The sequence below is a fragment of the Haliaeetus albicilla genome, chromosome 27 (genome assembly GCF_947461875.1).
Source record: "Haliaeetus albicilla chromosome 27, bHalAlb1.1, whole genome shotgun sequence".
In the NCBI taxonomy this organism is placed as follows: domain Eukaryota; kingdom Metazoa; phylum Chordata; class Aves; order Accipitriformes; family Accipitridae; genus Haliaeetus; species Haliaeetus albicilla.
The window spans coordinates 13,902,149-13,925,844 of NC_091509.1; the positions used below are offsets into that span (position 1 = coordinate 13,902,149).

Sequence of the window (23,696 nt, forward strand, 5' to 3'; positions counted from 1 at the left end):
ACCCAGTTAATGAAGTTACAGAGTCATTTGGATCACTGCTGACCTCAAAAAAAACCTAAGACAGGGTGGATGAAGAGACACATGCAAGGTTTTTCTTATCTACAGGGAGACGTTGTGCAGACATGAAACCACAAAGGTGCCAAGCAATAATTCAATTTTTTTCCCTTTGTATCTTTTTAGCTGATGTCTCCGGGAACTCTCTGCAGGGAAAGTTCAGGACTCTGTGACCTCCCAGAATACTGCACTGGCGAGTCACCGTTTTGCCCCCCCAACTCTTACCAAATCGATGGGGCTTCCTGCGACGGAGGAAAGGCGTATTGCTACAGCGGCATGTGTCTCACATATAAAGATCAGTGCTTGCAGCTGTGGGGGCCTGGTAAGGACACTACTTGCAGTGAAATACGTTGTCCTTTGAACAGGCAATATTATGTGGCATCCTACTACTATTCACCCTGTGTAAGGCAGTAGTACCTTCCATACCCGTTATCAGTAGTGAAGTCTGAGGAGCCTTTTCTCCTGCCTTGCTTGCTTGGAGGAGGCAGCAAAAATTTCCCATGCTCAAACCATCCCAGAAAAGGAGCAACTGACTGGTTGGCTTGGGGTGAGATGGGCTGCCAGGCTCCACAGGAATCAGCCACCTGAGTCTCTTCCGTGCAGGAGCAAGGCCAGCACCAGACGCCTGCTTTGAGAAGGTTAATGCTGCTGGAGACATCTACGGGAACTGTGGGAAGGACATCTACGGCAACTACAGGAAGTGCGAGATGAGGTAGAAAGCAGAGTGACAGCCAAGAGTTGCTTGTTGGAGATGTTTTTATATATTACAAAATTATGGGCCAGTAGATAAAACTGATCCATGCTTTGGTTTCACTCCCTCCCTCTGCCTCCTGGGAAACCAGCTGCATCCTCATCAGACTTAGAGCCCTTATGACTGCAGCTTTAAGTTTACCATTTTCCCTGCCTTTTGCATTTTAACACATCTAGTTGGTATTTTTCCCAAGCAACAGAAGAGGGGATTTTCAAATCCATAGGTTAAATGTACCTTTTTAACTGAGACAAAAACTTCTTAGTCTTATCTGTGATTTTGTTGAGGCTGGCCTACCCATGGGGACAGTGAAATGGTATCATCAGTACCCATCAGACACTGTTGCTTGGGCGAGCTCTTGGGAGGTGCTTGCTCTTTTGCCATTGAACAGTGTCTCAACATTGCTGCTTTAATTTACATGTAGAGCTGATGCCTGTGAAACATGCAGCAAGCCAGAAATAATCACTTTAGCCTTTCCTTTGAAATCAGAGATGCTAAATGTGGGAAGATCCAGTGCCAGAGCTCTGCTTCCAAACCCCTGCAGTCCAATGCGGTGGCCATAGACACAACTATCCGCACGCAGAGGACACAGCTGAGGTGCCGAGGGACCCATGTATACAGATCTGAGAGTGAAGAAAAGGAGATGCTCGATCCTGGCTTGGTGCTGACAGGAACAAAATGTGGGAGCCATCATGTAGGTACAGTCCTGCCTGTAATGGTTTTGGGGAGGTTCAAGGTATCACTTTTCCGTCTGGAAAGTGTTTTGTGGTTATCAAGCCATTCATTGAGCAAAGCAAGAGAAAAATAATTTCTTAGAGGCTTCTGAGAAGTAATGGAAGAATACAAACCAAAGGCCTTATCTTAAGTCATTACCACATGAAGGCCAGGGCCAGTGCTAAATTTGGGATTTGCTAGTTGGTTGAGGTTGTTTTGCTTAGAGGTGACACACAATTAGAAATCAAGACAGATGAGAGCTCCTCCACAGACTTGCCACACGGGCATGGCCAAGCTATGAACTTCTGAGTTCTCTGATGTGTGTTAGCTGCGATTCAGGGTAGTGATTAAATGTTTCCTTGGGAACCGGGTTAGCTTCATGGCCTGTTGTCCTGCCCAGGGGTCGTGGATTAACCCCAGCCAGCAATTAAGCACCACACAGCCGCTCACTCACTTCCCTCCTACCCAGTGGAATGGGGGAGAAAATCAGAAGGAAAAAGGTAAAATTTGTGGATTGAGATAAGAACAATTTAATAGAAAAGAAAGGAAGAAACTAATAATGATGATAATAACAATAATAAAATGACAATAATAATAAAAAGAGTGGAATATACAAAACAAGTGATGCACAATGCAATTGCTCAGCACTTGCTGACCGATGCCCAGTTAGTTCCCGAGCAGCGATCCCCACCCCAGGCCAACTCCCCCCAGTTTATATACTGGGCATGACATCACACGGTATGGAACACCCCTTTGGCCAGTTGGGGTCAGCTGTCCTGGCTGTGTGCCCTCCCAACTCCTTGTGCCCCTCCAGCCTTCTTGCTGGCTGGGCATGAGAAGCTGAAAGAAAAATCCTTGACTTGTTGCTAAGTAGTGTTTATACTAACTGAAAACATCAGTGTGTTATCAACATTCTTCTCACACTGAATCCAAAACATAACACTATACCAGCTACTAGAAAGAAAATTAACTCTTTCCCAGCCAAAACCAGGACACCATGGTATTACTTGTATTGCCAAGGTGTCTGGGACCCCACAAGTCACGAAATAGTGAGGCGGTAATATGGTACATAACCCAAAGAGCTAGCGCTAAGTGTTTGGATCCTTTCTCTGCAGGTTTGCTTTGAGGGACGCTGCCAGAACACATCCATCATCTTCGAGTCTGAAAGCTGTAGCAAGAAGTGCCATGGGCATGGAGTAGGTGCCTTCCTTTTCATCTCCATTTCATACTGAAGCAGGATGAGCTGCCATTCATCTGTGGATGGTTGTTCAACTCAGTTCTGATACCATGCTTAGGTTTGCTCCAGACTCCGGCTTCTTGATTATTAATTTGCACATTCCTTCCATGTTTGATGCATTTTCTGGTCTGTGAGTGTCCCTTTGACATAGGATTTAAGGAAGTCCACAGGAGGGATATGAATTGCAATGAATGGAAAACAAGAAGGGGTAATCTTACAGAAAAAACTTCTGGGCCCAGTTTAGATTAAATAAAAAAAAAATCAGACTTACTGAGGGAAAAAGAGTAAAAAGTCATGTTTAGAACAGTTTATTCCAAACTGTGCTATGCTATGCCCGCAGGGGATGGAAAGAAAAGGCTGGCGAGAACTTTTTATACCTTTTGTAGATGTTTCTGGCACAAAACATCAGCATCTCTCCATCCCTATAGTCCAGTTAGGCAATGGAGAGGAGTGATAAATGCAGCAGTGTGTGCCTCCCTGAGCAGCCTGGGAGGCCCCATGATGTACCTGACAAGGAGAGGGACTCAACCCGGTCTTTCGTTCCCAGTCTGCTTCCTCTCTCACAGTCTGTGAAGCTGTAGGAAATAGTTGTCAGCTATTCCACAGAATCAAATTAAATGTTACAATTAGCACAGGACATCCCTAACCAGAGGGATCAGGCCCCCTCCAGGGGCTGCCTAGACAATAAAACAAATAGCAATGGGCCAAGCAAAAAAGAAACCTTCACTGGATGGAAGTCCTTCAGTTTTGAGATAAGAACAAGAGAAAGGAACTTTTAAATGCTGCTTTTGTCCTGAATCCAGGTTAGTGGCCCTTCAGCCACTTGTCTTTTGGAAAAAGGGACAATTTCTGAGAGAATAAAAGGCACTGTCACTCCTGAAAAGAAAATGTTTCCCGGTACTTAACTCCCTATTTATGCCAATAAGAGTTTCTTCTGTAGTGCATTATCCAGCAAGGGCTTCATTTTATTTAGCTTGCAGATTCTTTAGGAGCTGGCACTAAAGTCTCTGAGTCTTCCTGCTCCAGGTCTGCAATAACAACAAGAACTGCCACTGCAACCAGGGGTGGGCCCCCCCGTTTTGCAACAAGCAGGGGAGAGGAGGAAGCTTGGACAGTGGTCCCCCCACGCCTGAAGGTGAGTGGGTCCAACTCTGCTGTGGTGGCACCTCAGAAGGACTTGAGTTAGATTGGGAGCAGAGAGTTTTCCATTTAACTAACTCTACTTTCTTGCCCTCAGGCCCTTCAGCAGTTGTGATAACTCTCGCCATCCTGGCTCCCATTCTCCTTCTCATTGGAATCATGTTTTTATTCTATTATATGAAATGCTGGAATAGATTTGCCATCTGTTCTCTAAAGAAGACCCCACAGTTCAGGTAAATTGTCAGTGCTGTGCCTTGTCTGCTTGCATCCACCCCCTTTCAGTGTCAGCACAGAAGAGAAATTGCAAAGGCTGTGAGGAATATAACTAAATGGGTTTGTTGGTATAGTCCGTATTTGCTTCTCATTTTTTTACTTCAGTTAAAACATAATGGAAAATACAGCAAAGAAAAAGGAGAAAACATATCAAGTAAATAACACTCTTTTCTTTCTCTCATTTTCAGCGACACCTCTGGAAATGGGCATGCAAACCCTGCCTTCAAGTTGAAAACCCCCCAGGAGCAGAGGAAGGTAAGGGCAAGGTCACCTTCCACCTGCCTCGGGAGAGATGCAGTTGCCCTAAGATGTGGGATGTGGTTCCAGCTCACACTGCGATTGGGCAGTGGTTTTATCAAAGGATCCCACGCAAAAGTAGACAGACATCACCCATGGCTGAAAGCCAGTGGGAGCTGTATGTAGTATCTATTTCTAGTGATTTCTTTAAAGGCAAGAGCTGGGATTTGACCAGGCCTGTGTGGCTGCTTGTTGCTCCTGATAGATCCTCTTCTGTCACATCCCCCTCTCAGAACTATTTTATTTGCAGTCACATATAACACTAATGCCTGAGTTACTTTGTTCTCTTGATTCCTATTTCTGCTTTGTGATCCCAAATTGTCCCAATCTACCTAATCAAGGTCTGCTAGACATATACAACACATACTGGTGTTGCAGGCAATATTTTCTACTATGTGGTTCATAGACCTCATGTAGATCCTCAAAAGCGTAACAGAGAGTAAAAAGGTGGTTTGAAGTGGAAATACCTAACTCCGGGGATTTCTGGGTCTTCTGCACAGGTGATTGGCTTCCCTGAAATCCCATCAAAACCTCCTCCCCAGCAAGCTCCAGGGCTCCGAATAAACTCGCAGCAGCCACCCGCCTTCTCCGCCGGCTACAGCTGCGGCGTGGGGCAGCCCACTGGGCCAGCACAGCCGGCACCTGCAAAGGACGTTGCCCGGCGGACACCCCCGAGCCGGCCAGCACCCCCTGCTCCCAAACCCCCCCTCTCTCAGGTACGGAGTCGCCCCGCTGTCCTGCAGATGCTGTTTGATGGGAAGTTTCTTCTGAGTGAGGCTGGTGAAATCTCTCTAACCATGGGAGGGGGGTGTAGGAGTTATTGTGCTCACTAATGCGTGCTCCATCTCGCCACAGGACAATTACTGGTGGTTTTCCTTGCTTTGTAGTGCAGCTGACAATGACTGTGCTGGATGCCAGCAGGCACAATTACTCTTAATTCGGGTCCCCTGATACCTCTGACCTGGACCTGAAGTCAGGTAGCTCGGATCACAAAGCAGCATTCACCTTACCAAGGTCATCTAAACATTTTTTAGCTGCAGATCAGATAGATGATTTGCCAGGAATAAAAGGACTGTATGGATTTTTCCCTAAGCAAGCCTAGCATAGCTCCTTTTACCATTTGCATGTATTTTATCTCCTGGAAACAAGCCCTTCTGAGATTACAGGCAGTGATAAGCCTGAGGTTCAGTACTGAGTACAGAATCTCCATTCCTTGGGAAGATCCCTCGGGTATCTTGCATTTGGCCATTCCTGGACTAAAGCCTTGGGAGCCTCAAAAAAATTTTGATGTGGACCAGAAATGGGACCTTTAGCATGTTGCCTAGGAAACATTAGTCTTAACCCAGACTGACCCCATCTTATGTGAGCATCCTAGCCAGGAGGTTATTTTGAGGGTTATAAGGAAAGGGTATTGATTTACTTCTTTTGCTGGCAATTTTGTTCTGAGCTTAGTATGGACCCCACATTCTTATGGGAAGGATAGCAAATCACTCAGATGGGCTTAAGCCCATTTTACCAAAATATTTCCTTACTAGCTTTATCAGGTTATGTCTAACAAAGAAGCAAAGGGCTCAGTTACAGGGGATAGCAGGAGGCTGGCTCCCAGGCAGTCTCTCTCTGAAAGATACAGAGGAAAACAAACCCAAAATATTTTAGTGAATGGGATTTGTTTCTAGCTCTGTTGTTCCTGTGAACAGCCGGCACTTCAGCAGGAAAGAAAACTAAAACAAAAGCAGGAAGCTGACTGTAGTCAATAAGGAATAGGTATCCTTCCCAGCTGGTTGTTGACAAGTTCCCCACAATCTCCATTGTGTTCCCTCCTCAATGCATCCAGTCTCTTTATCTCAGTCAGACCTACTAGATGGAACACTTTTTCTAGGATTTCCAAAAGAAACTTTGCCGTTTCTCGGTTGGAGGAGTGACACAAAATGTAGAAGGTACAGGGGAAATCATTAATTTCACTGTTTGCTAGTGTCGGCATCCTTCCTAGACATTTGTAGTATCTGCCAGATTTGCTCTCTTGCTATTCCTACAGGAGCTCTTTGGACCCGGCAGTCGGTGGGATTTAGTCTGCCTTGTCCTTCCTGCCGTCACAGGGCAGGGTCCTTGGAGAGCGATAGATCCCCAAGCATCGGCTGATGTGGCCGTCGAGCATCACATTTATGCCTAGTCTAAGGAGACTGCAGGGTTTTTGGGTGCCCTCCAAGTTGTGAGTGCAGCTGTGTTTATTAAATCAACACCTGTAAGCCAGCGACAGCACAGAGACTAAGCAACAGCAGGCAGTTAGTTCTTGTGTGGGTAACTTCTCCCCAGGGTCATGCTTTACACTGAAAGTCATTAGACAAATGGAAAATATAATGCTCTGAGTATCCTATTAGGGACAGCTGTGCGCACAAACAAAGTCATAACTGACTGTAGGTGGGTACAGGGCTGTGTGTGTTTGTAGGGCACATGTACATAGGGTTTACAGGCATTGTATGGGCAATCATATAGTGAGCTTATGTGTGTGAAAACCAACCTTAAGTGCATCAATAATGTGGCTAATTAAAACGCTCTGGAAAATAGCTTCCCTATTGCTTGCAAAATTCAAGGCTTAAAACTTCTGGATCATCTAGTAGCCAGAACATGACATGCTTTTAGCCTGCAGCTCCATTTAGGAGGCAGAGCGAGGTAACCCTGTTACCCTGTTTGGTTGTCCTCAGCTCGAAGCCAGCTGCCCAGCAGTTTAAGGCCATCCAGTCTTCATGAAACTGGATAGGTGAAAAACTCGTACATGTTGAAAACCACTAAGCACCTGCATAATACAATAAGCCATAGCGGCAGCCACCTGCGCTCCCTCTTTGCTTTAGAGAGGGAGAGGTCTTTGCCAGCATGGTTTTACCTGTGTCCCTTCAGTCCTTTGCCTCAGGCAGAGACACTACAGGCTGAGTTGCGATGGGGATTTCTGCCCAGTCTGTAAGGTTTCTCCTGGTTTTCATCATGCAGCCGTTAGATGGTAATATTCCTGGGGTTAACTCCAAACAAGAGACCTCAAGGTGGGCAGCTGCATACCCAGTCTGCTGTCTCAGACCTACAAAAAAGAAAAAAAAACCCAAAAGGTCTGGAGGACCTGTGGCCATACCCAGAAGTTCAGGCCATGTAAAGTGAATGCAAATATTATCTCTGTTTTCAGGCTGTGTCCAGGCTGAGAATTCAAAATTGTTTCTTTCTTGCATAGGATATTTCTAGGCCCCAGCCACCCCAAAGAGCTTTGCCAGCTAATCCCATCCCAGCCAGACCCAGAGACTGGCCAGGGAACAGCCCTGCCGTCTCACTGCCTCCTGCACACCCCAGGACCCCAGGACGACTCCAGCCTGCTGCAGAGGTAGGCGCTGAGTGCCGTGATGGGAAGCACAGCAGCATCCCCTCACCACTGGGCAATATATAAAAGTACGCTGAAGGGAGTAACCTTGCTATCGTACTGTAAAACACCCTCATGCGCAGCCCCGGCGGGTAGGAATGGAGAGGCTGTTGGGTTGGTTGCCTTTATTGCAGGGGTCTCTGTTGTTACCTGTTCCTTACTAAGCATTTACTGGGTTAAGCAAAACAGTTAATTCAGTCCTCCACATCCCTGAGTACTTCCTCAGATAAGACATTGGTGTGAGTGGGGCTGAGCAATGGTGGGGGCAAGCTGTGCGTGACCCAGAATGGTTAGTGAAGAGCAGCAAAACACGAAGGTCCAAACAAGACTTGAGGACCCCAGTAAGGAAAAGAAATTCTCTCCAGCCTTTCTAGCCACAGCTAAGGAGATGCTTTCTCTGAAGGGAGTGTTTCCCCAAATTGTCCTTAATAAGGGACTTCTAGTCACTGAGTTCAGCTCCCTGCAAACTGGACCCCTTAACACAAAACACCTCCACTCCATGCACCACAGGTGCTGCCTCTAGCCTGCAATCTACTTGAGGCCAGCTGGAAAAATGGAGAAAACCGCATGAACTTCATTGTGCTCCTGGTGGTAGGGTTTCCTATGTGATGCATTAAGGTGTGAATGTGTATGAACAGAGACAGGCTTCCCCTGGCCAGCTGTAACATCAGCCGCAGGAGAGGGAGATGGCAGCGTTTGCTCTTTCATCAGTGCTCACTCCTCTCTCTTTTCCCTGTTTTCCATCTCACCCAGAATACTGGTGTCGGGACGGCTGGAGCAGCGAACGTCTTGAAAGTGGGACAGCCGGGCTCCCGTGGGCACTCATGAAGCAGTCTGTTCCTGACCTGCTCTGACCTTCACAGGGAACTGGATGCCCTTCATCACCCAAAAAACCATTCACAGTTCCTCTCCTCTAGCCTCACCTGTTTCCTATGTGACTCAACAAGCTGCAGTCAGGCTTGGCAGGAGTGCCCCTGGGAACTGCGCTGGTACATGCCAAGCTGAACTCAACCCTCTCTACTGATAGCCTTTTCCATATAGGGATGACTTGTTTATACGGTATTTACATATTATTGTGCAATATCCAATGCAGGGATGGGGTGATTGGGGCTTCACGTATTTTTAATCAGTTATTTAAGTGTTACCAGGGTGAACAAGCTGTGAGTGCAGGTGCTGGCCCCAATGGGCTTTTATGTAAGACCCAGCCCTGTTGGTTTCCTCAGCTCATCCACACAGCTGCAGGAGCAAACGCTGGTGCTATACAGAAACCGCTGCCCCTTGGGAGAGCGGAAGGCAGCCATTGACAACTTTCTTCAGCTTATTCTCAGTTTACAGTGGGTGGCAAGTAGGGCCACAACAGGGAGCAAACCATGGAAATATTCCTGGTTAAAACAATTTGTGGGTCACTGTGGATTTTGATTAGTTTTAATAGGGCAGATTAATTATTTTCCCCATATAGCCATCTTCAGCAAGTGTTGCAACCTGTCTATCCTCCAGCACTCGCTTGTCTTGCCCCAGTGCTGTAAGACCCGACAGCATCCCCAGCGTGGCCCGTGTGCTCTCATCCGTGTCATTGGGACACAGTCAAGGTACGACAGGGAAATCCTCTGACCAAGACAGAGAGCAAATGGCCAGAAGGAAGCTCAGCAAAAGCCAGTGCTGAAACCTCCTCTCCAGCATACGGTACCATGGATCATCAGTAGACACTTTTGCACGTGTCTCCTCAGGCTTCGGTCTGTGGTGAGCAGTAATTCAGCAGGGGCTGTCTGCTCCCCATACTAGTGAGAAACCTACCTTAAAATTGCCCAGGTGGTAAAATAGCAGAAATCTTAATGCAACACGTGGTGCTTTTGTAGGGCAGCTCATTTACTCCAGGTTTTTTCTCCAGGACATGGATGGAGAGAGCTGTCTGTGTGCACTTTAAGCAGCTGATGGTTCTGACCCTGAGGACCTTCCCTTACGAATTTGTTGGTTTTTTTTTCTCCTAATCATTTGGGCTTTCGTATATTTTTTCTCAGGATTTTAAATTAAGACCTTTTGTTATGCCAAATTTTTTTCTTTTTTTTTTCCTTGAAATGATTTCCTAGGAGAGCACAGGGAATTCTGGAGCTATGGTTACAACAGTTCTGTTGTGTCTGATTTATTATGGACAAATCCTCAGTGTGATTGCTGCTGCACATGTGAGAAACTATTATTGGCATAAAGAAAGAGTGTCTTGTCTGATAGTTCTCTTTCCCTAAGCTCTACTGATTGGAAAAAAAAAACCAGATAAAGCCTAAGCACTCATTAAATTTGTAGTTATATGTAGCAGTATATCTGTAGGATGACTTAAACCACGCTAGTTTTCACAACTTTACTACCTCTTTCTCCACAAGGAAACAGTACACAGGGTGTGTCTTGAATTTCTGGTTGATTATTCCTTATCTTGATCATTTTGGACCTTTTCTTACCTTCTATATGCCTGGAAAACAAACCAACCTGAAATACTTCTCTCTGAAATAAGGGATGGCAAGTGAAAGACATAGCTTTCTAATCTTTATATGTCTTTTTCTATAGTTGGGGTATATTATATTACATATAAACAACCTATATTCAAACAACCCATATTCAAACAACCCCCAGACTTGTTGTTTCTTGGGGTGCAGCTAATGTGGCTATGTAATGGCATGTTTTACTGCTCACAGCTGGAGCAGTAAGCTGGGCACATACTGTACATACATTGCAGTAGTACAGATTCAACCACAAAAACTTGATCTTATATCTGAGCCCTTGCTAAAGACAGCAGCATACTTCTGCTACAGCCCCTGATCTTTATCAAATGGCCAACAAAAATCATGAAGAATATTTTCACTGCATTTCATGTGAACATGACATCAAGCTTTTAGAAAATTCTACCCGACACACAAATCTCAGAGAACTGGACATGCCCAAAGCGTAATCGAAAACTATTGCTGGAATATCATAAAGTCTCCAAAATGTAGTTTTAAGTAAGTCCTTTTAATTTCTGATATGTGTCCAAGTTGAGTGAATAAGAATAGGGGAACTGCAGGAGTAAAAGATGGTAAAATGTGATTTTTTTTTTTTTTTAAAAGATGTTATTTGGAAGAACATATACCAAAATACATCTCACTTTCTCCTGTGTCCACATATTAATGGTTTACAATAATGCTCTCTGTGTATCTATGCAAATACTTGAAGAATGCAATTCATTGTGCCTTTTGCCTAGTTTTAATAAATTTGTCAGTTGTCATTAACAAATATTCTGTCACTGTGTACTATTTTGGTTCAAATCTTGATTTTACACGTGGCATTTGTCCAGAGATGGCAGGATAGCTGGGGCAATGGCTTTTATGAAATGCAGTTCTACGCAGTGAGAAGGATGAGTCTCGTTTACAATCTATTTCTGAAATAAAACGCATAAAACATTACACCAATTAGGATGCCAAAACCAAAGCCAGTGAATTACTTGGATTATTTTCTGCTACCAAAGGAGGGCGCTGCTGTTTTACTCTCTGCCCCAGATGCTCTTTCTGCTGTAAACTGTCCTTCAAGCCCGTTTACCCTTTACGGCTACACCAGTAAGATCAGAGAAAGCATTAAAAACTTTCAGATACAGCTGCAAGGGTTGTTAGTTTTTTGGGTTTTTGGTTTTTTTTTTAGAAAAAGCCTTTATTTCCCTTTCCACATTCCAAAAAAAAAAAAAAAAGTACTGAAATGTTATTAGAATAAGAGATTGCATATTCCTCTCCCCCCCCAACCCCAAGTTGCATTTGCTCAGCGATGCTCAGACCCAGGTATAATCAGGTCAGCATCTCAGCATCAGTGTGTGCCGTGGCCCAGGGCCAACCCAGCCAGAGCTTCCTCTGGACTAAGCCAGCTTGGCAAAGCCAGCTTAGGCTTTGCTGCTCCCAGTTTAGGATTTGCTGTGAGAAAAATGAGCTCCAGTCTCCTTGTGCTATAAGACCTAGCAGCAAGATGGGAGAAACATTTAACTGTGGTAATACCTTCTCTTTTCACCTCCCAGCTCAAAATGTTATTTCTCCCATCCCTTCGCCCTCACCGTTGATATACAACCAAGGGGGTTTTGAAGGTGAGCTGTGAGCAAGAGTCCAGGTAACATCTGTACTATATTGAGAAAGATGGAGAGGGGTGAACAGGACCGCTCTGGGATAAACTGCTCCCTACAGCTCTGCAGAGGATCACCCGCTTATGCCTGTTTGGCTTTTAACATGCAGCTCAGGCCTCCCTCTAAACAAACAAACAAAAGAAAGAAAAGCTTCTGGGCTTAAATAATAGCAGGACAGGTCATGGGGCTCAGAGTTGGGGGCCTCTCCAAGGTCAAGACATTTCCTAAGAAAAAAAAATACTTAAGATTTACAGCCACTTGGACTTTCAGGCTGAAAAGACTTTCACAGACCACAAAAAATCTTGAAGATGGTGCCAGTGTTTCTCCTGACATGGGGTTTACCCTGCCAGAGCTCCCCAGCCTGAGCAGGAGCAGCCCCTTGCTCTGGTGAGGTCTGGATCAGGCCCAACAGCTTCACCACCAACATCAACATAGCCCGGGCACCGTAGCTACTAAGGAAGAAAACCCAAACAAACCAACCCACCCATAAAACTAATTAACACTGTACTGCAGGAAAGCTCCTGTACCTCACAAGAAACAAAAGCTGAAAAAGATTTCTCTGCCGTGGTCCTGTAAAAATGCTTCATGGCTTGGGTCCTGCTACTGTGCCTAAGTGAGCATCTATTCCAAAATTCACCATGTTTTGCCCATATTCACCAATATCCTTGTCCCATATCTGCAGAGCAAGTAATTAAACATGGATGAGCGCAGTCTGAATAGCAGGTGTGCACCATTCAGTCCTTGTCTCTCACCTCCGTTTGAGATAGTGGCGTGTATTTTAGAGTTCATGCAAGTGTCTAGAAAGGAAAAGAAAAGACAAAAAACACTAATCAATTACTCAAGCAGGGCCTGGAAATAAACACATCAATGGCCACCCCGGGGAAGAAGTGCAAGAGTAAACATTAGCCCTGCCAAGAATAAGAAGGGGCCTCAGAGAAGAGCTTTGTCCCAGGAATACCGTATTTCAAGAGGATTTTCATTTTCAGTGGCTGCAGGTATTAAAGCCCAGTGAGGATTAAACATACCCCTTGCTGCCACACCATGATAAAGATCCAATCCAAAAGACTTGGCTTGACTCCGCCAAGCTTTGGATAAGACACTGTTGGTTTTATTCTCTGCTTTTCCTTTTTTAAATCGCCTCACTGGCATCTGGAATATTAACATCAACCCATTCACCCAACCTCGCATGTAACACGCTAGGTATAGATCATGAATACTTTGGGTTTATCCTCTGGGGCGATGCTGGAGTTGTCCACCTCTATCAGGATGTTCTTGTCATCTCGGGTGACCGGCGCTTGCTCTCCGCTCTGGAGTACTTGTCGTAGACTCCCTAAGCTGACGTCCATGTCTTTGAAGGCATGGAGTAAAAATACCCCCAAAATGATGGTGAGGAAGCCACAAACTGTTCCGATGATGTCAACTACGGTCATGGTGACCCACTCCTTAAAGAGGATGATGGAAGTTGTGATGACGATGGTGGTGAACAGCACATAGTAGATGGGAAACACCAAAGAGGTATTGAAAATGTCTAGAGACTTATTGAGGTAGTTAATTTGTGTAGTGATGGATGCCACCAGCGTGATGACTAGGATCCACGTCAATGGGTGCTGCAGCACAGGCCGGCCAGCAAAGAAGCCCTTGATGGCAATACCCAGGCCCTTGACCGAGGACACGGAGAAGGCACCAATAACAGAGCAGATGGTGAGGTAGACGAGGATGTTGCTCTGGCCATAGCGGGGTCCGAGGTAGAAGATCAGGAGGAAGCAGACAGCCAAGAGGATCGCAGCATAAGCGAGGAAACCTGGAAGAGGGAAGGAAGCAACTCAAAACTGAGCAGCGGGCATGGGGAGCAGTATGTGCTGCCCAGCGCCGAGAGAGAAAACACGACCTCCTGTGTACCTGGCTCTTTCAGCTTAGAAGACATTTCATCCAGAGTGGTGACCTCCTCATCCTCTGGGGCGTGTATCACCATCACGGTGCTGCCCACAAGGCTGAGCATGCAGCCCAGCTTTCCCAGCAGGTTGAGCCGTTCTCCAAGCAAATACGAAGACAGGATGGCACTGCACAGCACAGAAAAATGTCAGCTGGTGCTTTAAAGTCCTTTAAAGAAGGAATAACAGCTAAAATAAGGTAAAGAATGCCTTCATGTGACACAAATTTGGAGTGAATGTGTTGGATTCCAGTGTGTTAATACACAATCACATTGCATCTACTGACAGCCGAACCCGCAGAGGTGCAGGTGTGATCTATAGATCACAGTTCATGTACCAGCAAGGTGAAAAAATGCTGAATGTGTTAGCACATCCTCAGAAATATTTTCAGGGTCTACAGATGCACTCATGAGCTGTTAGGTATTATGAAGCCTTTAGTGCCCAAGTCCTTCGAGGACCAGTGTAACAGTGAAAAAAACCCCAACCTAACAACAGAAGAGTTACATTAATTTTAACTAAATCATCAGAACTATTAAGCCCCAGAGAAACTCAAGGTACTGGGGCTATAGATACATCTGCAAAAATATCTAGTTATTGTCCATAAAAATTTGGGACCAGACTGGTCCCATTTCACAGTAACAGTCCTTCTACAGAACCTTCAGTACCTGGAGTCATGTATTTTGATATGAATCTCCTTTTTTAAAATAAAGAAATAAAATAGGGTTTCAGCCCTTTTGGCAACAGACAGAAGTATAAAAACAAAACATCAGAGCACCCTAAAAGCCTAGAAAATAAAAGGCAAACAAAAGACAGTATAAAAACAAGCCTGATATTTTTGACCCTTTTAGATTTTTAGTACTGTTCACTACAAGAACAAAACAAAACAAAAAAACCAACCTTCAATTGGCTAATGAACTAGAACAAGGGAGGAAGTGACACTGATATTCGCAATAATTTAACCTGAAGTGTATGTGGCTGCTATCTACATGCAGCATTTGCAGAAGGGCATGCTACTTAATTCAGCGGTTTCCAAATGATCCTCCAAAAGGACAACAACTGTTAGAGCGATTTTTAGAAAACACTGAGACATTTTTTCCTTTAGGCAGAATAAATCATATTAGCATCACTTCAATCTTTCTATCTTACAAGACAAACAGGCAAACAAAAAAAGACAAACTATAGACATATAAATCACCTTATGAGCACACTCAGAGCCCCCAGAGGCGTGACAATAGTTGCAGGAGCAAAGGCATAGGCGGCAAAGTTGGCAGCTTCCCCTCCACCCACTGAACAAACACAAGAAAAATAAATACCAGTAAGTTATAGTATACCTTTTGTGTTTTCTCTTGTGGGCTTGCAAACTAGTAAGATGTCAGTTAGAGAGTGGATTTTATTATGGGGGTTTCATGCTGCTGCTAAACAGGACCAGATAGTGGGTGAAAATCTCTCCATTACAAATTAATGCAAGCAGAGCAGCATCCCTGGAACCCTGCACCCACACGGAGAAGGGCTGGAGGGTGCCAGGGCTTGGCCATGTCACAGCTGATCCATATTAACTCATTAAACCCCCAAAGCCCAGGCAGGCAGCTGCAGTGTGTCTGGGTGATTAATGAGGGGGTGGGCTGTTATGGGAGCTGCTGGGAGGCTGCTCCTTACCTACAAAGTGTCTCCTTGAGGTTGATAGTGTTACTCTCTGGCTGAGCTGTCCTTGTCCCTTGAGCAGCAAGTACTGTGTGTTTGCTTATGGGTTGTGCTCTGGTGGTTGTGCAGTAGGAGCTGCAAGGGCAGAGTGCGGTGGGGACACCTTGAACTGTTGCTGCAGTACTAAGAGCTAGAAAAGACTGCTCTGAAAAACCCTTTGCTGCTCTTTGGACAGCTGTAGTCCAATTTAAGAAGATACTGTAATGTTGCAGTATGAAAAGAAGGATTTAAGGCTTCCTCTAAGGCAAAGAAAGCTTTGCTTGATAAAGGAGCTGCTACCCACACCTCTTTGCTATCCTCCTTGTGCTGCAGCAGTAACCTTGCCTGGAGTCCCCAGGCACACACAGGAGGCTGTTTGCCCTGTGCCTGGTATGCAGAGAGGCCAGCCAGCTACCTTATTAAAACCTGGCTTTTCGTGCTTTCGATCAGGTAAAACTGAGCTAGCAAGTTCTACCAGCCCTGCAGGAGGATGGTGAGGGCAATCCTGCGTGGCGCGCTGTCTCCACTCTCCTTGAGGTACCTCTGCTGATGATGGGGGAACTTGCAAGAAAAAAGGCTTCAAGCCACCAGATGCTGGGCTTGTTCTACACCTGATTCACAGGGACAGACCCTGGAAAAGCTGCAAACCCAGGGAAACAGCTTCTACTTACTGGTTAACAAGCCAGCCCACCAGAGCCAGTCCTTTAGGTAGCCGTGGCCTCCATCTCCTGGGGAAGCAAAGTACACAGGTATGCAGGAGTTAACAACCATGTTCTTCGGAGTAAGAGATGAGAAATGTCCCTTTGGAGAGGGATAAATTGCAAGGGGAAGAGTGTGGCAAAGAAAACAGCCTGGAAGGACAGAACATGCAGGCATGCCATCCTATGTGGAAATTATGTTGAGTCAAGGGATTAGCAGAAACTGGCACTTAGGGCTGGAAGATGCATATACAATAAAAGCAGTTGTTTAATGGCACCCACTGCCCCAAAGCCACAGAGGTTATCAGCCCGGGATGAAGCCACCCCTGCTGCAGCATGGAGTTTGGGGCTGCCCTTCAGCCCTGGGACCTGTGGGCATCCTCGCTGGTTCATCAGGGCACATCAGTCCCTAAACCCAGCGATAAACACTGCAGCTGAGGCCCCATGGACTCGTCATGTTTCATCTTGCATGTTCCGCTTGCCTGTTCACTATGGGATGCTCCTGGAGCAGAGGGATGAAGGATGGCAGGGCCTGCCCTGTGCTGGGTGCCCCCCACCCAAAGGCTGCTCCCTGGGACACTGCCACCCTGTGTCCTGCCTGCGGAGACCCTGCGCTTTGCTTCACGTTGCACCAGCTCGCTGCGGAGTCTCACGTATGGGCCCTAAGGTAAGGCAATGAGTTTTTCCAAACCCAGCTCAAGTGGGGGTTATAGCTATGAAAGGTGAAGGTGGGAAAAACCGGCTGGTTGCTCTGTGTGGACATGTGGTGCTTTAGTTTGTGTTGCTCTACGGTCATGGTGAAGGCTTTCTGCGTCCTCTGCCAGAAGCTATCTGCTCCTTTTGTACGCTGCTTTTTATCATAAGGCCTCAGCCTGAACTGCCAGAAATCCTAATATTAACTTTATGTGGAACAGCCATTATGTGACCAAGCGTTTCTGATGAAAAATGATTCCTGGCATTGGAACAACTCAAAGAAAGAAAATGTGCATATAAATGAGGGAGAATGGACAAACTGTGTTGGGAGCTAATCCAGCTCTGGTCTTAACCCACAGGCTGTTAGATGTAAGGAGCTTGAGCCTGCTGACATTGTGAACCCTGATTTTACTGGGTCAGAGACAGCCCATGTTTTTGACAAGTGTGACCTGACCAGAGCTGTCAGTAACAGCAATGTTTGACCTGCCTTGGAGAAAAGTGGTGTGCTCAGATAGCAGGGGTGAAACATGGGGACTGAGAGATTAAAGGGTGAGATAGGAAAAGGGGGAAATGATGAGGCGGACAGGAATCTGCTAGAATTCAGCCTGTTCTCGTTCCTCAAGTTCAAATATTACATTTTGGTATTCCTTAGAAATTGCTGTGTTGTTTTCGGTTTTGTTTGGTTGGGGTTTTTTTCCTCAAGAACTCTGTCAGCTGCAATTTTCTGTCATTAATCCCTAATTCCTGGTTAAACATCCTGAAAAATAGGGAGGGGTTTGCTCTTTTTTTACTTGCTTGGCTCTGTTGTGGGAGAAGTTCACGGAGAGAAGGAGGAGAGAGACATCATCTACAATTGAAACAATACCGGTATTTCATTGCACAAATATAAGGCAAAAAGCAAACCCATGTGAGTTCAGCAGTTGTATGCAGGCAGCCTAATGGCAGGGGATGGAGACAGACTCGAGACTGGACTGTGGCTCAGGTGCTGTTGGTAGCTTTGCTGCTCACCTGTTGGTTGACTCTGCACAGTTACTTCATTTCATGCCTCTGTGCCCTCAGATGGGGACACAGTAAAATGGGGACAGTGATACTGACTTCCTTTGTAAAATGGTTTAAGAAGCATTTCTAGGCCAGAACTGGGAAGCAGTAGTATTTTAATTATCATTATTTTGGTTTGTAGTTATGTAAGAAGGTCAGCTGCCAGGTAGGACTTACGCTACGGCTAGAACGAATGTTTGCAATGCTGATGGGATGTGTCCAATTCCACAGTGCAATTCTGCTGTAGGCAGTGCTCCTCCACCATTTCCCATCCATATATACGTGCACATAAACACATGCCTTGCCCTAAGAGCTTGATGCTAGAGGAAAGTTATCTACACATTGTTGAGCAACATACCTCAGAAGTATGCTTTCTGAAAACCACAAGCAGAGTTCATACAGATCGCAGGCGTGCAGTCCCGCATTAAAAAATGGCTCTTGCTAATGCAATTAAGGCACATGGGGCTGCATCCTTGTCTCGGTGATTTGGTGGCAAAGCTGCCCAGCGCATCAATAAGAGCAAGAGTGGGGTCATGGAGCTGTGCTGTTCTGCTCCGGTCTGTGGTGTGGGGATGACTTGCACCTTTATGCAAAGGGGCACATTTCAAAGAGCTTTTAACACTCTGCTTCCCCCTGGCCTCACACTTTCCTGTGCAAGAGCTGCGATGGGCGCATATTGTTCTTTTGGTGGTTTCACATCTGATCACACAGTGCATGTGACTTGCTATTTGCGGTGCAAGGCAGGGGAATGCTGCTTTTAGCTGACCCCTTCCAATGCAGCGCTCTGTAAATTAGCTCCTCGGCTCCAGCAGAGCACTGCTCTGAGTCTCGCACGCAAACATACATGCAGAAAAGGTCCGTCTGACATTGCTGACGGAAGGCTGACATGTGTACCCAGAAGTGTTCCCTTGCCATACAAGTGCTGGAGTTTGGACGATGTGTGTGGTTCTGGGAACACGTGGACCTCCTCCCTCCTGCCCCCCTCCAGAACTCTTACCTGCCCTGGTGCCTCCCTTCTCCACCAGCCGTAGCAGCCCCTTCTTCTTGAGGATGACGCTGTTTCCGATGAGGAAGCTGGAGAAGACAGCCAAGCCCAGGCCGATGTAGAACCCATAATTGCTTTCCAGCCGAGTTACCCAGAAGTCATCCGAAGTCCCATTGTCCTGGACAGAGTCAGCTGGGTCAGCATTGCCGATCACCCGGCACACGACCCGGTGGGAAAGGCACGAAAGGGTGACCAGTGACCCTGTGAGACCACCATGGAATTAAAACAGCAAATTACTGATATGACTATCAACAGTGCCTCTATTGCTCTTTGGACACAGTCAGATGTCCCTCTGAACAGCCACCTGTGCTGTCACCCTACCAGCACATACCCAGCAACTCTCAAAACCTCAGGACAGCTCTTTACTTGCACGTGGAAATGGCAAGGTGTTAAGGGACAGACTTACGGAGTGCAGTTCAAGCAGCTCGTTGACACTGAATGTGTCTGCCAGTCTACACACTAAACTGGAAGGCCGCAAGGAACACTATAATAATGTAATTTGAATTTCCAAATATCTATGCCAGAGTGTCTCCACCAATGTTATGAGTTTGAACCATGCCTTATCCACGCTCAACCTTGTTGATTCAAAGGCCTTGGTGCTTTCCAGCCAATTAAGCCTCGCATCTCCCAGCTTCTCTGCAGCTTACAGCTTTGGGTTTAATGTGGAGTAATGCCAGTACTTTGTGTATCTGTTGCAGCTCTGTGTACCCAGCGGTGCCATGGGATTGCTCCTAAGACAACAACAAACTCGCTCAGACCAAACTTTCATCTGTATGTTGCTTCTAATGGTTTTATTCTACCTGTTTGCAGAGTTCACAAGTGCTCATAAAGCATGCCAAGTCCTGCCAGTGTGGAAGGACTGAAAGCAGACACTGTTTTCTGCTGTTAACACCAAAAGCACTAAGCCCCTGTGTCTCTAGCCAAGGTGTGTTGCTGTGTGTGGGTGGGAAAACTGCTGAGTTTCTTCCTACCCTCCTGCTCCTACCACACCCAGCTCATCTTCCCATTGCAATCTTTACTCCGAGTGTAGTAAAGACAGCGTGACTGCAACTGTGGGAAACAGAACAGCCAGGTGGAGTGTCACAGAAGTCCCTTTGTAGTAAAAGATTTAATTTTCTGCCTGAACTCATGTAGGAATTATGGAGCAAGTATTTGTGTCTCTGCAGGCAGGGGTATGCAATGGCTAAACTGCTCACAGTACTGCCGGCAGCCTGGGCACAGGTCCCACCTTTTTCCTGAAGCAAGAGCCTGGATTAGACCTTCTGCAGCTACACCCCATGTCCCCTGCACATGCAGCTGAGGATTTGGATCCCAAATGGATCTGGACTTGTTCTAATGGAAAAAAATTGCAGTGACTTTCTAGATGAGTTTCTAAAGGTTCTCTAAGTTTCTTTTCTAATGGAAAAACATCCTTGATTGTGGAAGTATTTCCTGGGGAATAGGACTGGACAGGACACCTTGCCTCCTCAGCTGGGTAAAAGTCTCTGCAATGTGCTCCTGGGCACAAGCATAGGGCAGTGGGATGGGGTGAATACCAACTGGATTAAGTAATCTTTAAAGGTAAAAAAGTGACCCTAGCTTCTCTGTAAGGCTGACGGAGCGCAGCGCTAGCTGCTGGCAGAGCAGGCTGCGTGGGGCTTGTGGATCAAGGGAGTTTTCCCATTCCTATACAGACCTCAAAAAAAACCCCAACCAAAAACCCAAAAGGAAAAGAAACCCCAAACCCAGAAAAAACAGCCCCAAAGCCGGCTAGGGGGATAAGGCCGAGGGGTGCAGCGACCTCAGCCCCCCATCCCCGGACACGGTCCCCCCGGTCCCTCCGGGGCGGGCAGGGCCGAGCCCCGGGGCTTGTCCCGTGTCCGTCCCCCCCCCCCGCGCACTGCCGGCCCGGCCCGGGCTGCACCCACCGTTGCCGCAGCTGCCGTTCGCCTCCAGCGGCTCCATCTCCTCCGTCCTCCGGCCGGCTCAGAGCATCCCCGGGGGCAGAAGCCGGTGGGTGGCGGGACTGGGGCAGGGCCGGCCCGGGCTGACAGCGCACCTGCCCGCCCGGCTCCTCCTCCGGGACGGGGCCGGCCCGTCGCTGGGCTCGGTGCGGCGGCGGGGGATGCCGGTGCGGGGTTGGCGCGGGGCGAACCGCTTTCCCCGGCGCAAGCCTCGTGTCCCAGCCCCGGGGCTGCGAACCCAGCCTGCTCGGGGGCTGTGGGGGGAGAGGAGGAGGAGGAGGAGGAGGGTACGGTGGGTTCAACAGCCTTTGCACAGATCCTGCGTCAGCCCAGGCAGGGGTTTCTCTCCTCTGGAGTGTGTTTTTCTTATGGCCGTGGTTGGGAGAAGGCGCTGTGTACGCTGAGCGGGTTGCGTGCGCCACAAAGCTGTGGGCTTTAAACGTGCGCTGAGTACGGTGGAACAGAAATGAAAAGTAAACGAGAAATTAAGATATCTCCTCTTACTAAAAAAGACTGTAACTGCAGTTCATATAGCAAGGAAACATCTCGGAAAGCATCCTGTTGCTTCAAGCATTGGTGTTTCTTATTCTCCGCTTAGTAGTATGGCTGTGTGCAGTAGGTTGTAGGACTGAAGGATGAGGTTGCGGGGCTGAGAAACATGTAGAGGTCTAGGGAAGATGGATATATCCCAACGGAAGTTTTGCGGTGGGTGCGGCGTTCCCTGTACTCACTGAGCAAAGGCATGTTCTCTGCTGATGGTCAGGCCAAATTTCCCTGATGGACTTTCCTGACTTTTGAGTTGTACCGGGAAAGGTCAGGCTCCAGGCAAAGGTGCATTTGAGAAAGAAATATCAGCAAAAGTTGAGTGTGTAATGACAAGGGCACTCTTGTGCTGTAAAGCGTTGTGCAGAAGGAGATCAGAGATCCAGGACACAATTTCACCACTAGCAGCAGCTGTGATTTAAGATTTAGGTGCATCTGCACTGAATCCCAGCCCCGAGAAAGTCAGATCCAGCCCATGGGCTCTTCCATCACTTCAATTCATTTTACACCCTTTTATTTTGTGACTATTTGGTTGGCAGGTCTCGCTTATCATGGCCATGTGGTTCAGCCTGTACTATTGACTGGGGGCTGTAGTTCCCCCATCAACTCCCCATCCCATTGCAGCCGAAGCCTCTTTTGCTAATATTAGCATGTGAATGTTTCGGAGCATGTTGCACACCAGTGTGTTTTGCCTTCACCCCCACCCTTCTCTGCCGATGTCCTCCCTTCCTGTATTTGTGCACGGTGGCTGTGTGTACACAGAAACCTACTGCCAATACAAAAGCCCTTTCCTTGCAGCAGGAGCCATTAGCCAGATTTCACTGTAGGTCAGCAGAGATAAGGAAAACCAATAGTAAAACCAATAGCTTTTCTTCAGCAAGCCCACATTTATAGCTAGAAATGGTATCTGTCATAAGGCAATATAAAGATGCAAAATCTGCAGGATCTGAAGGTGTCTGAAAATTTGCTTTTTTTTCCTGCCCCATAAAATATATTACCTGTTACTACAGAAATTGCTCTTAGACCATCAAACTGCAGCATTGCTAGCACTGCATGGCTCCTTCACTCAGCACCTGATCCTATCTCTGTACAACTGTTTTCTCCAGCAAATGTAATGTTCAAGTGTTTTGTAAGTCATTTGATTTTAATCCAGTCTGTTCATCAGTCACAGACCTCCCGGTCACTGGCTGGAAGAGATTGTGCCAGCCAAATCCCACGTCCTCCCCTGTATCACAGGGGCACTTAATAATCAATCCAAATCGTGTGGCAATGGGTTTTGATGTCGGAAATGAAACACGCTGGTTTGTCAGTGATCTGGGAGCAACTTCTGCCGCTGTTACATATTACGTAGGCAAAAGGCACCCTGGGGAAGAGAATGATGGCGAGATTTGGCCTTTATTTAGTAAATTTACTCACTAATGCCGGTTACGAGCAATTCATGCAATGTGTCAATACGAGGCTGATTGCAGAAACCAGGGTGATGGTGGAGTGGGACAAGTGTTTGCTGTGTCTGCAGTGCTGACTGCCTGCGGCTGGCTGGGGGAATTCATGTCCCCTGTCCCCTCGCAGGCTGCTCCACCTGCTTGCTCTGGTGCTTGAGGGCACTGTGGGGCTCTCCCCTTTGCTGGACCTTCTCCAACACCCCAAGGTCTTGCTCGTAGCTGGGGACTCCTCATGGTGATGTGGTTATTGGCAGTTAAACTGCATCCAAAATAATTTCCAAGCTTTTGTGGGTGAGTGTTGTTGACATCTGTGCAGAGTGCGGTTGCCCACTGTGCACAAAGAGGTGTTAGGGAGAGAGCAAATTTTAATGGAAGGGATCTGGGGTTAAAATAATCCTTTTGGTCATCGTGCAACCTCATAAATTACTGCCACAGCAGAGGGGCTGGTGCAGTCAAAAGCAAAAGGTGCTTTGGGCCACAGCTTTACCTTCCCCTGTCAGCTTGATTTCCTAAAGGAAAAGGCTAATGTGGCCCCATACACTTGTGTTTATGTACCCCCCCTTCATCCCCAAAGATATTTGACCCCATGGGCCACTTTGGTCAGATTTGACAAGGGGTGAGATCTCCAAAGAAAAGCTGTTCTCTGTTCTGGGAAGAGAGGAGACATGACAGGGAAGAGGTCCCAAAAGGAGGG

General features: G+C 46.9%; 2 protein-coding genes across 4 annotated transcripts in view; one reads left to right on the top strand and one right to left on the bottom strand.

The window, feature by feature from the left end:
• Positions 1–10,944, top strand: part of ADAM19 (ADAM metallopeptidase domain 19) — a 35,445-nt gene extending 24,501 nt beyond the window's left edge. The window contains exons 14-23 of the mRNA XM_069773059.1: positions 181–376; positions 658–766; positions 1,292–1,496; positions 2,632–2,712; positions 3,780–3,888; positions 3,991–4,126; positions 4,355–4,421; positions 4,964–5,179; positions 7,681–7,827; positions 8,617–10,944. Coding sequence (XP_069629160.1) covers positions 181–376; positions 658–766; positions 1,292–1,496; positions 2,632–2,712; positions 3,780–3,888; positions 3,991–4,126; positions 4,355–4,421; positions 4,964–5,179; positions 7,681–7,827; positions 8,617–8,691 — 1,341 coding nt within the window. The 3' untranslated portion in view covers positions 8,692–10,944. The remainder of the gene's footprint in view (positions 1–180; positions 377–657; positions 767–1,291; positions 1,497–2,631; positions 2,713–3,779; positions 3,889–3,990; positions 4,127–4,354; positions 4,422–4,963; positions 5,180–7,680; positions 7,828–8,616) is intronic.
• A 124-nt stretch (positions 10,945–11,068) lies between these two features.
• On the bottom strand, positions 11,069–21,086 carry NIPAL4 (NIPA like domain containing 4). 3 transcript variants are annotated; one of them, XM_069773062.1, is made up of 8 exons: positions 20,982–21,086; positions 19,027–19,275; positions 16,272–16,328; positions 15,116–15,206; positions 13,889–14,049; positions 13,207–13,790; positions 12,742–12,786; positions 11,069–11,266 (listed from the first exon to the last, which is right to left on the bottom strand). In XM_069773062.1, exons 1-7 carry the CDS (start codon positions 21,016–21,018, stop codon positions 12,775–12,777), a joined length of 1,191 nt encoding a protein of 396 aa, XP_069629163.1. In that variant the 5' UTR covers positions 21,019–21,086; the 3' UTR covers positions 11,069–11,266; positions 12,742–12,774. The 3 variants fall into 3 exon arrangements, with proteins under 3 accessions (XP_069629163.1, XP_069629162.1, XP_069629161.1); XM_069773061.1 differs by having other exon boundaries at positions 11,069–12,786; XM_069773060.1 differs by lacking the exons at positions 11,069–11,266; positions 12,742–12,786 and having other exon boundaries at positions 13,022–13,790.
• Between the last annotated feature and the right edge of the window lie 2,610 nt (positions 21,087–23,696).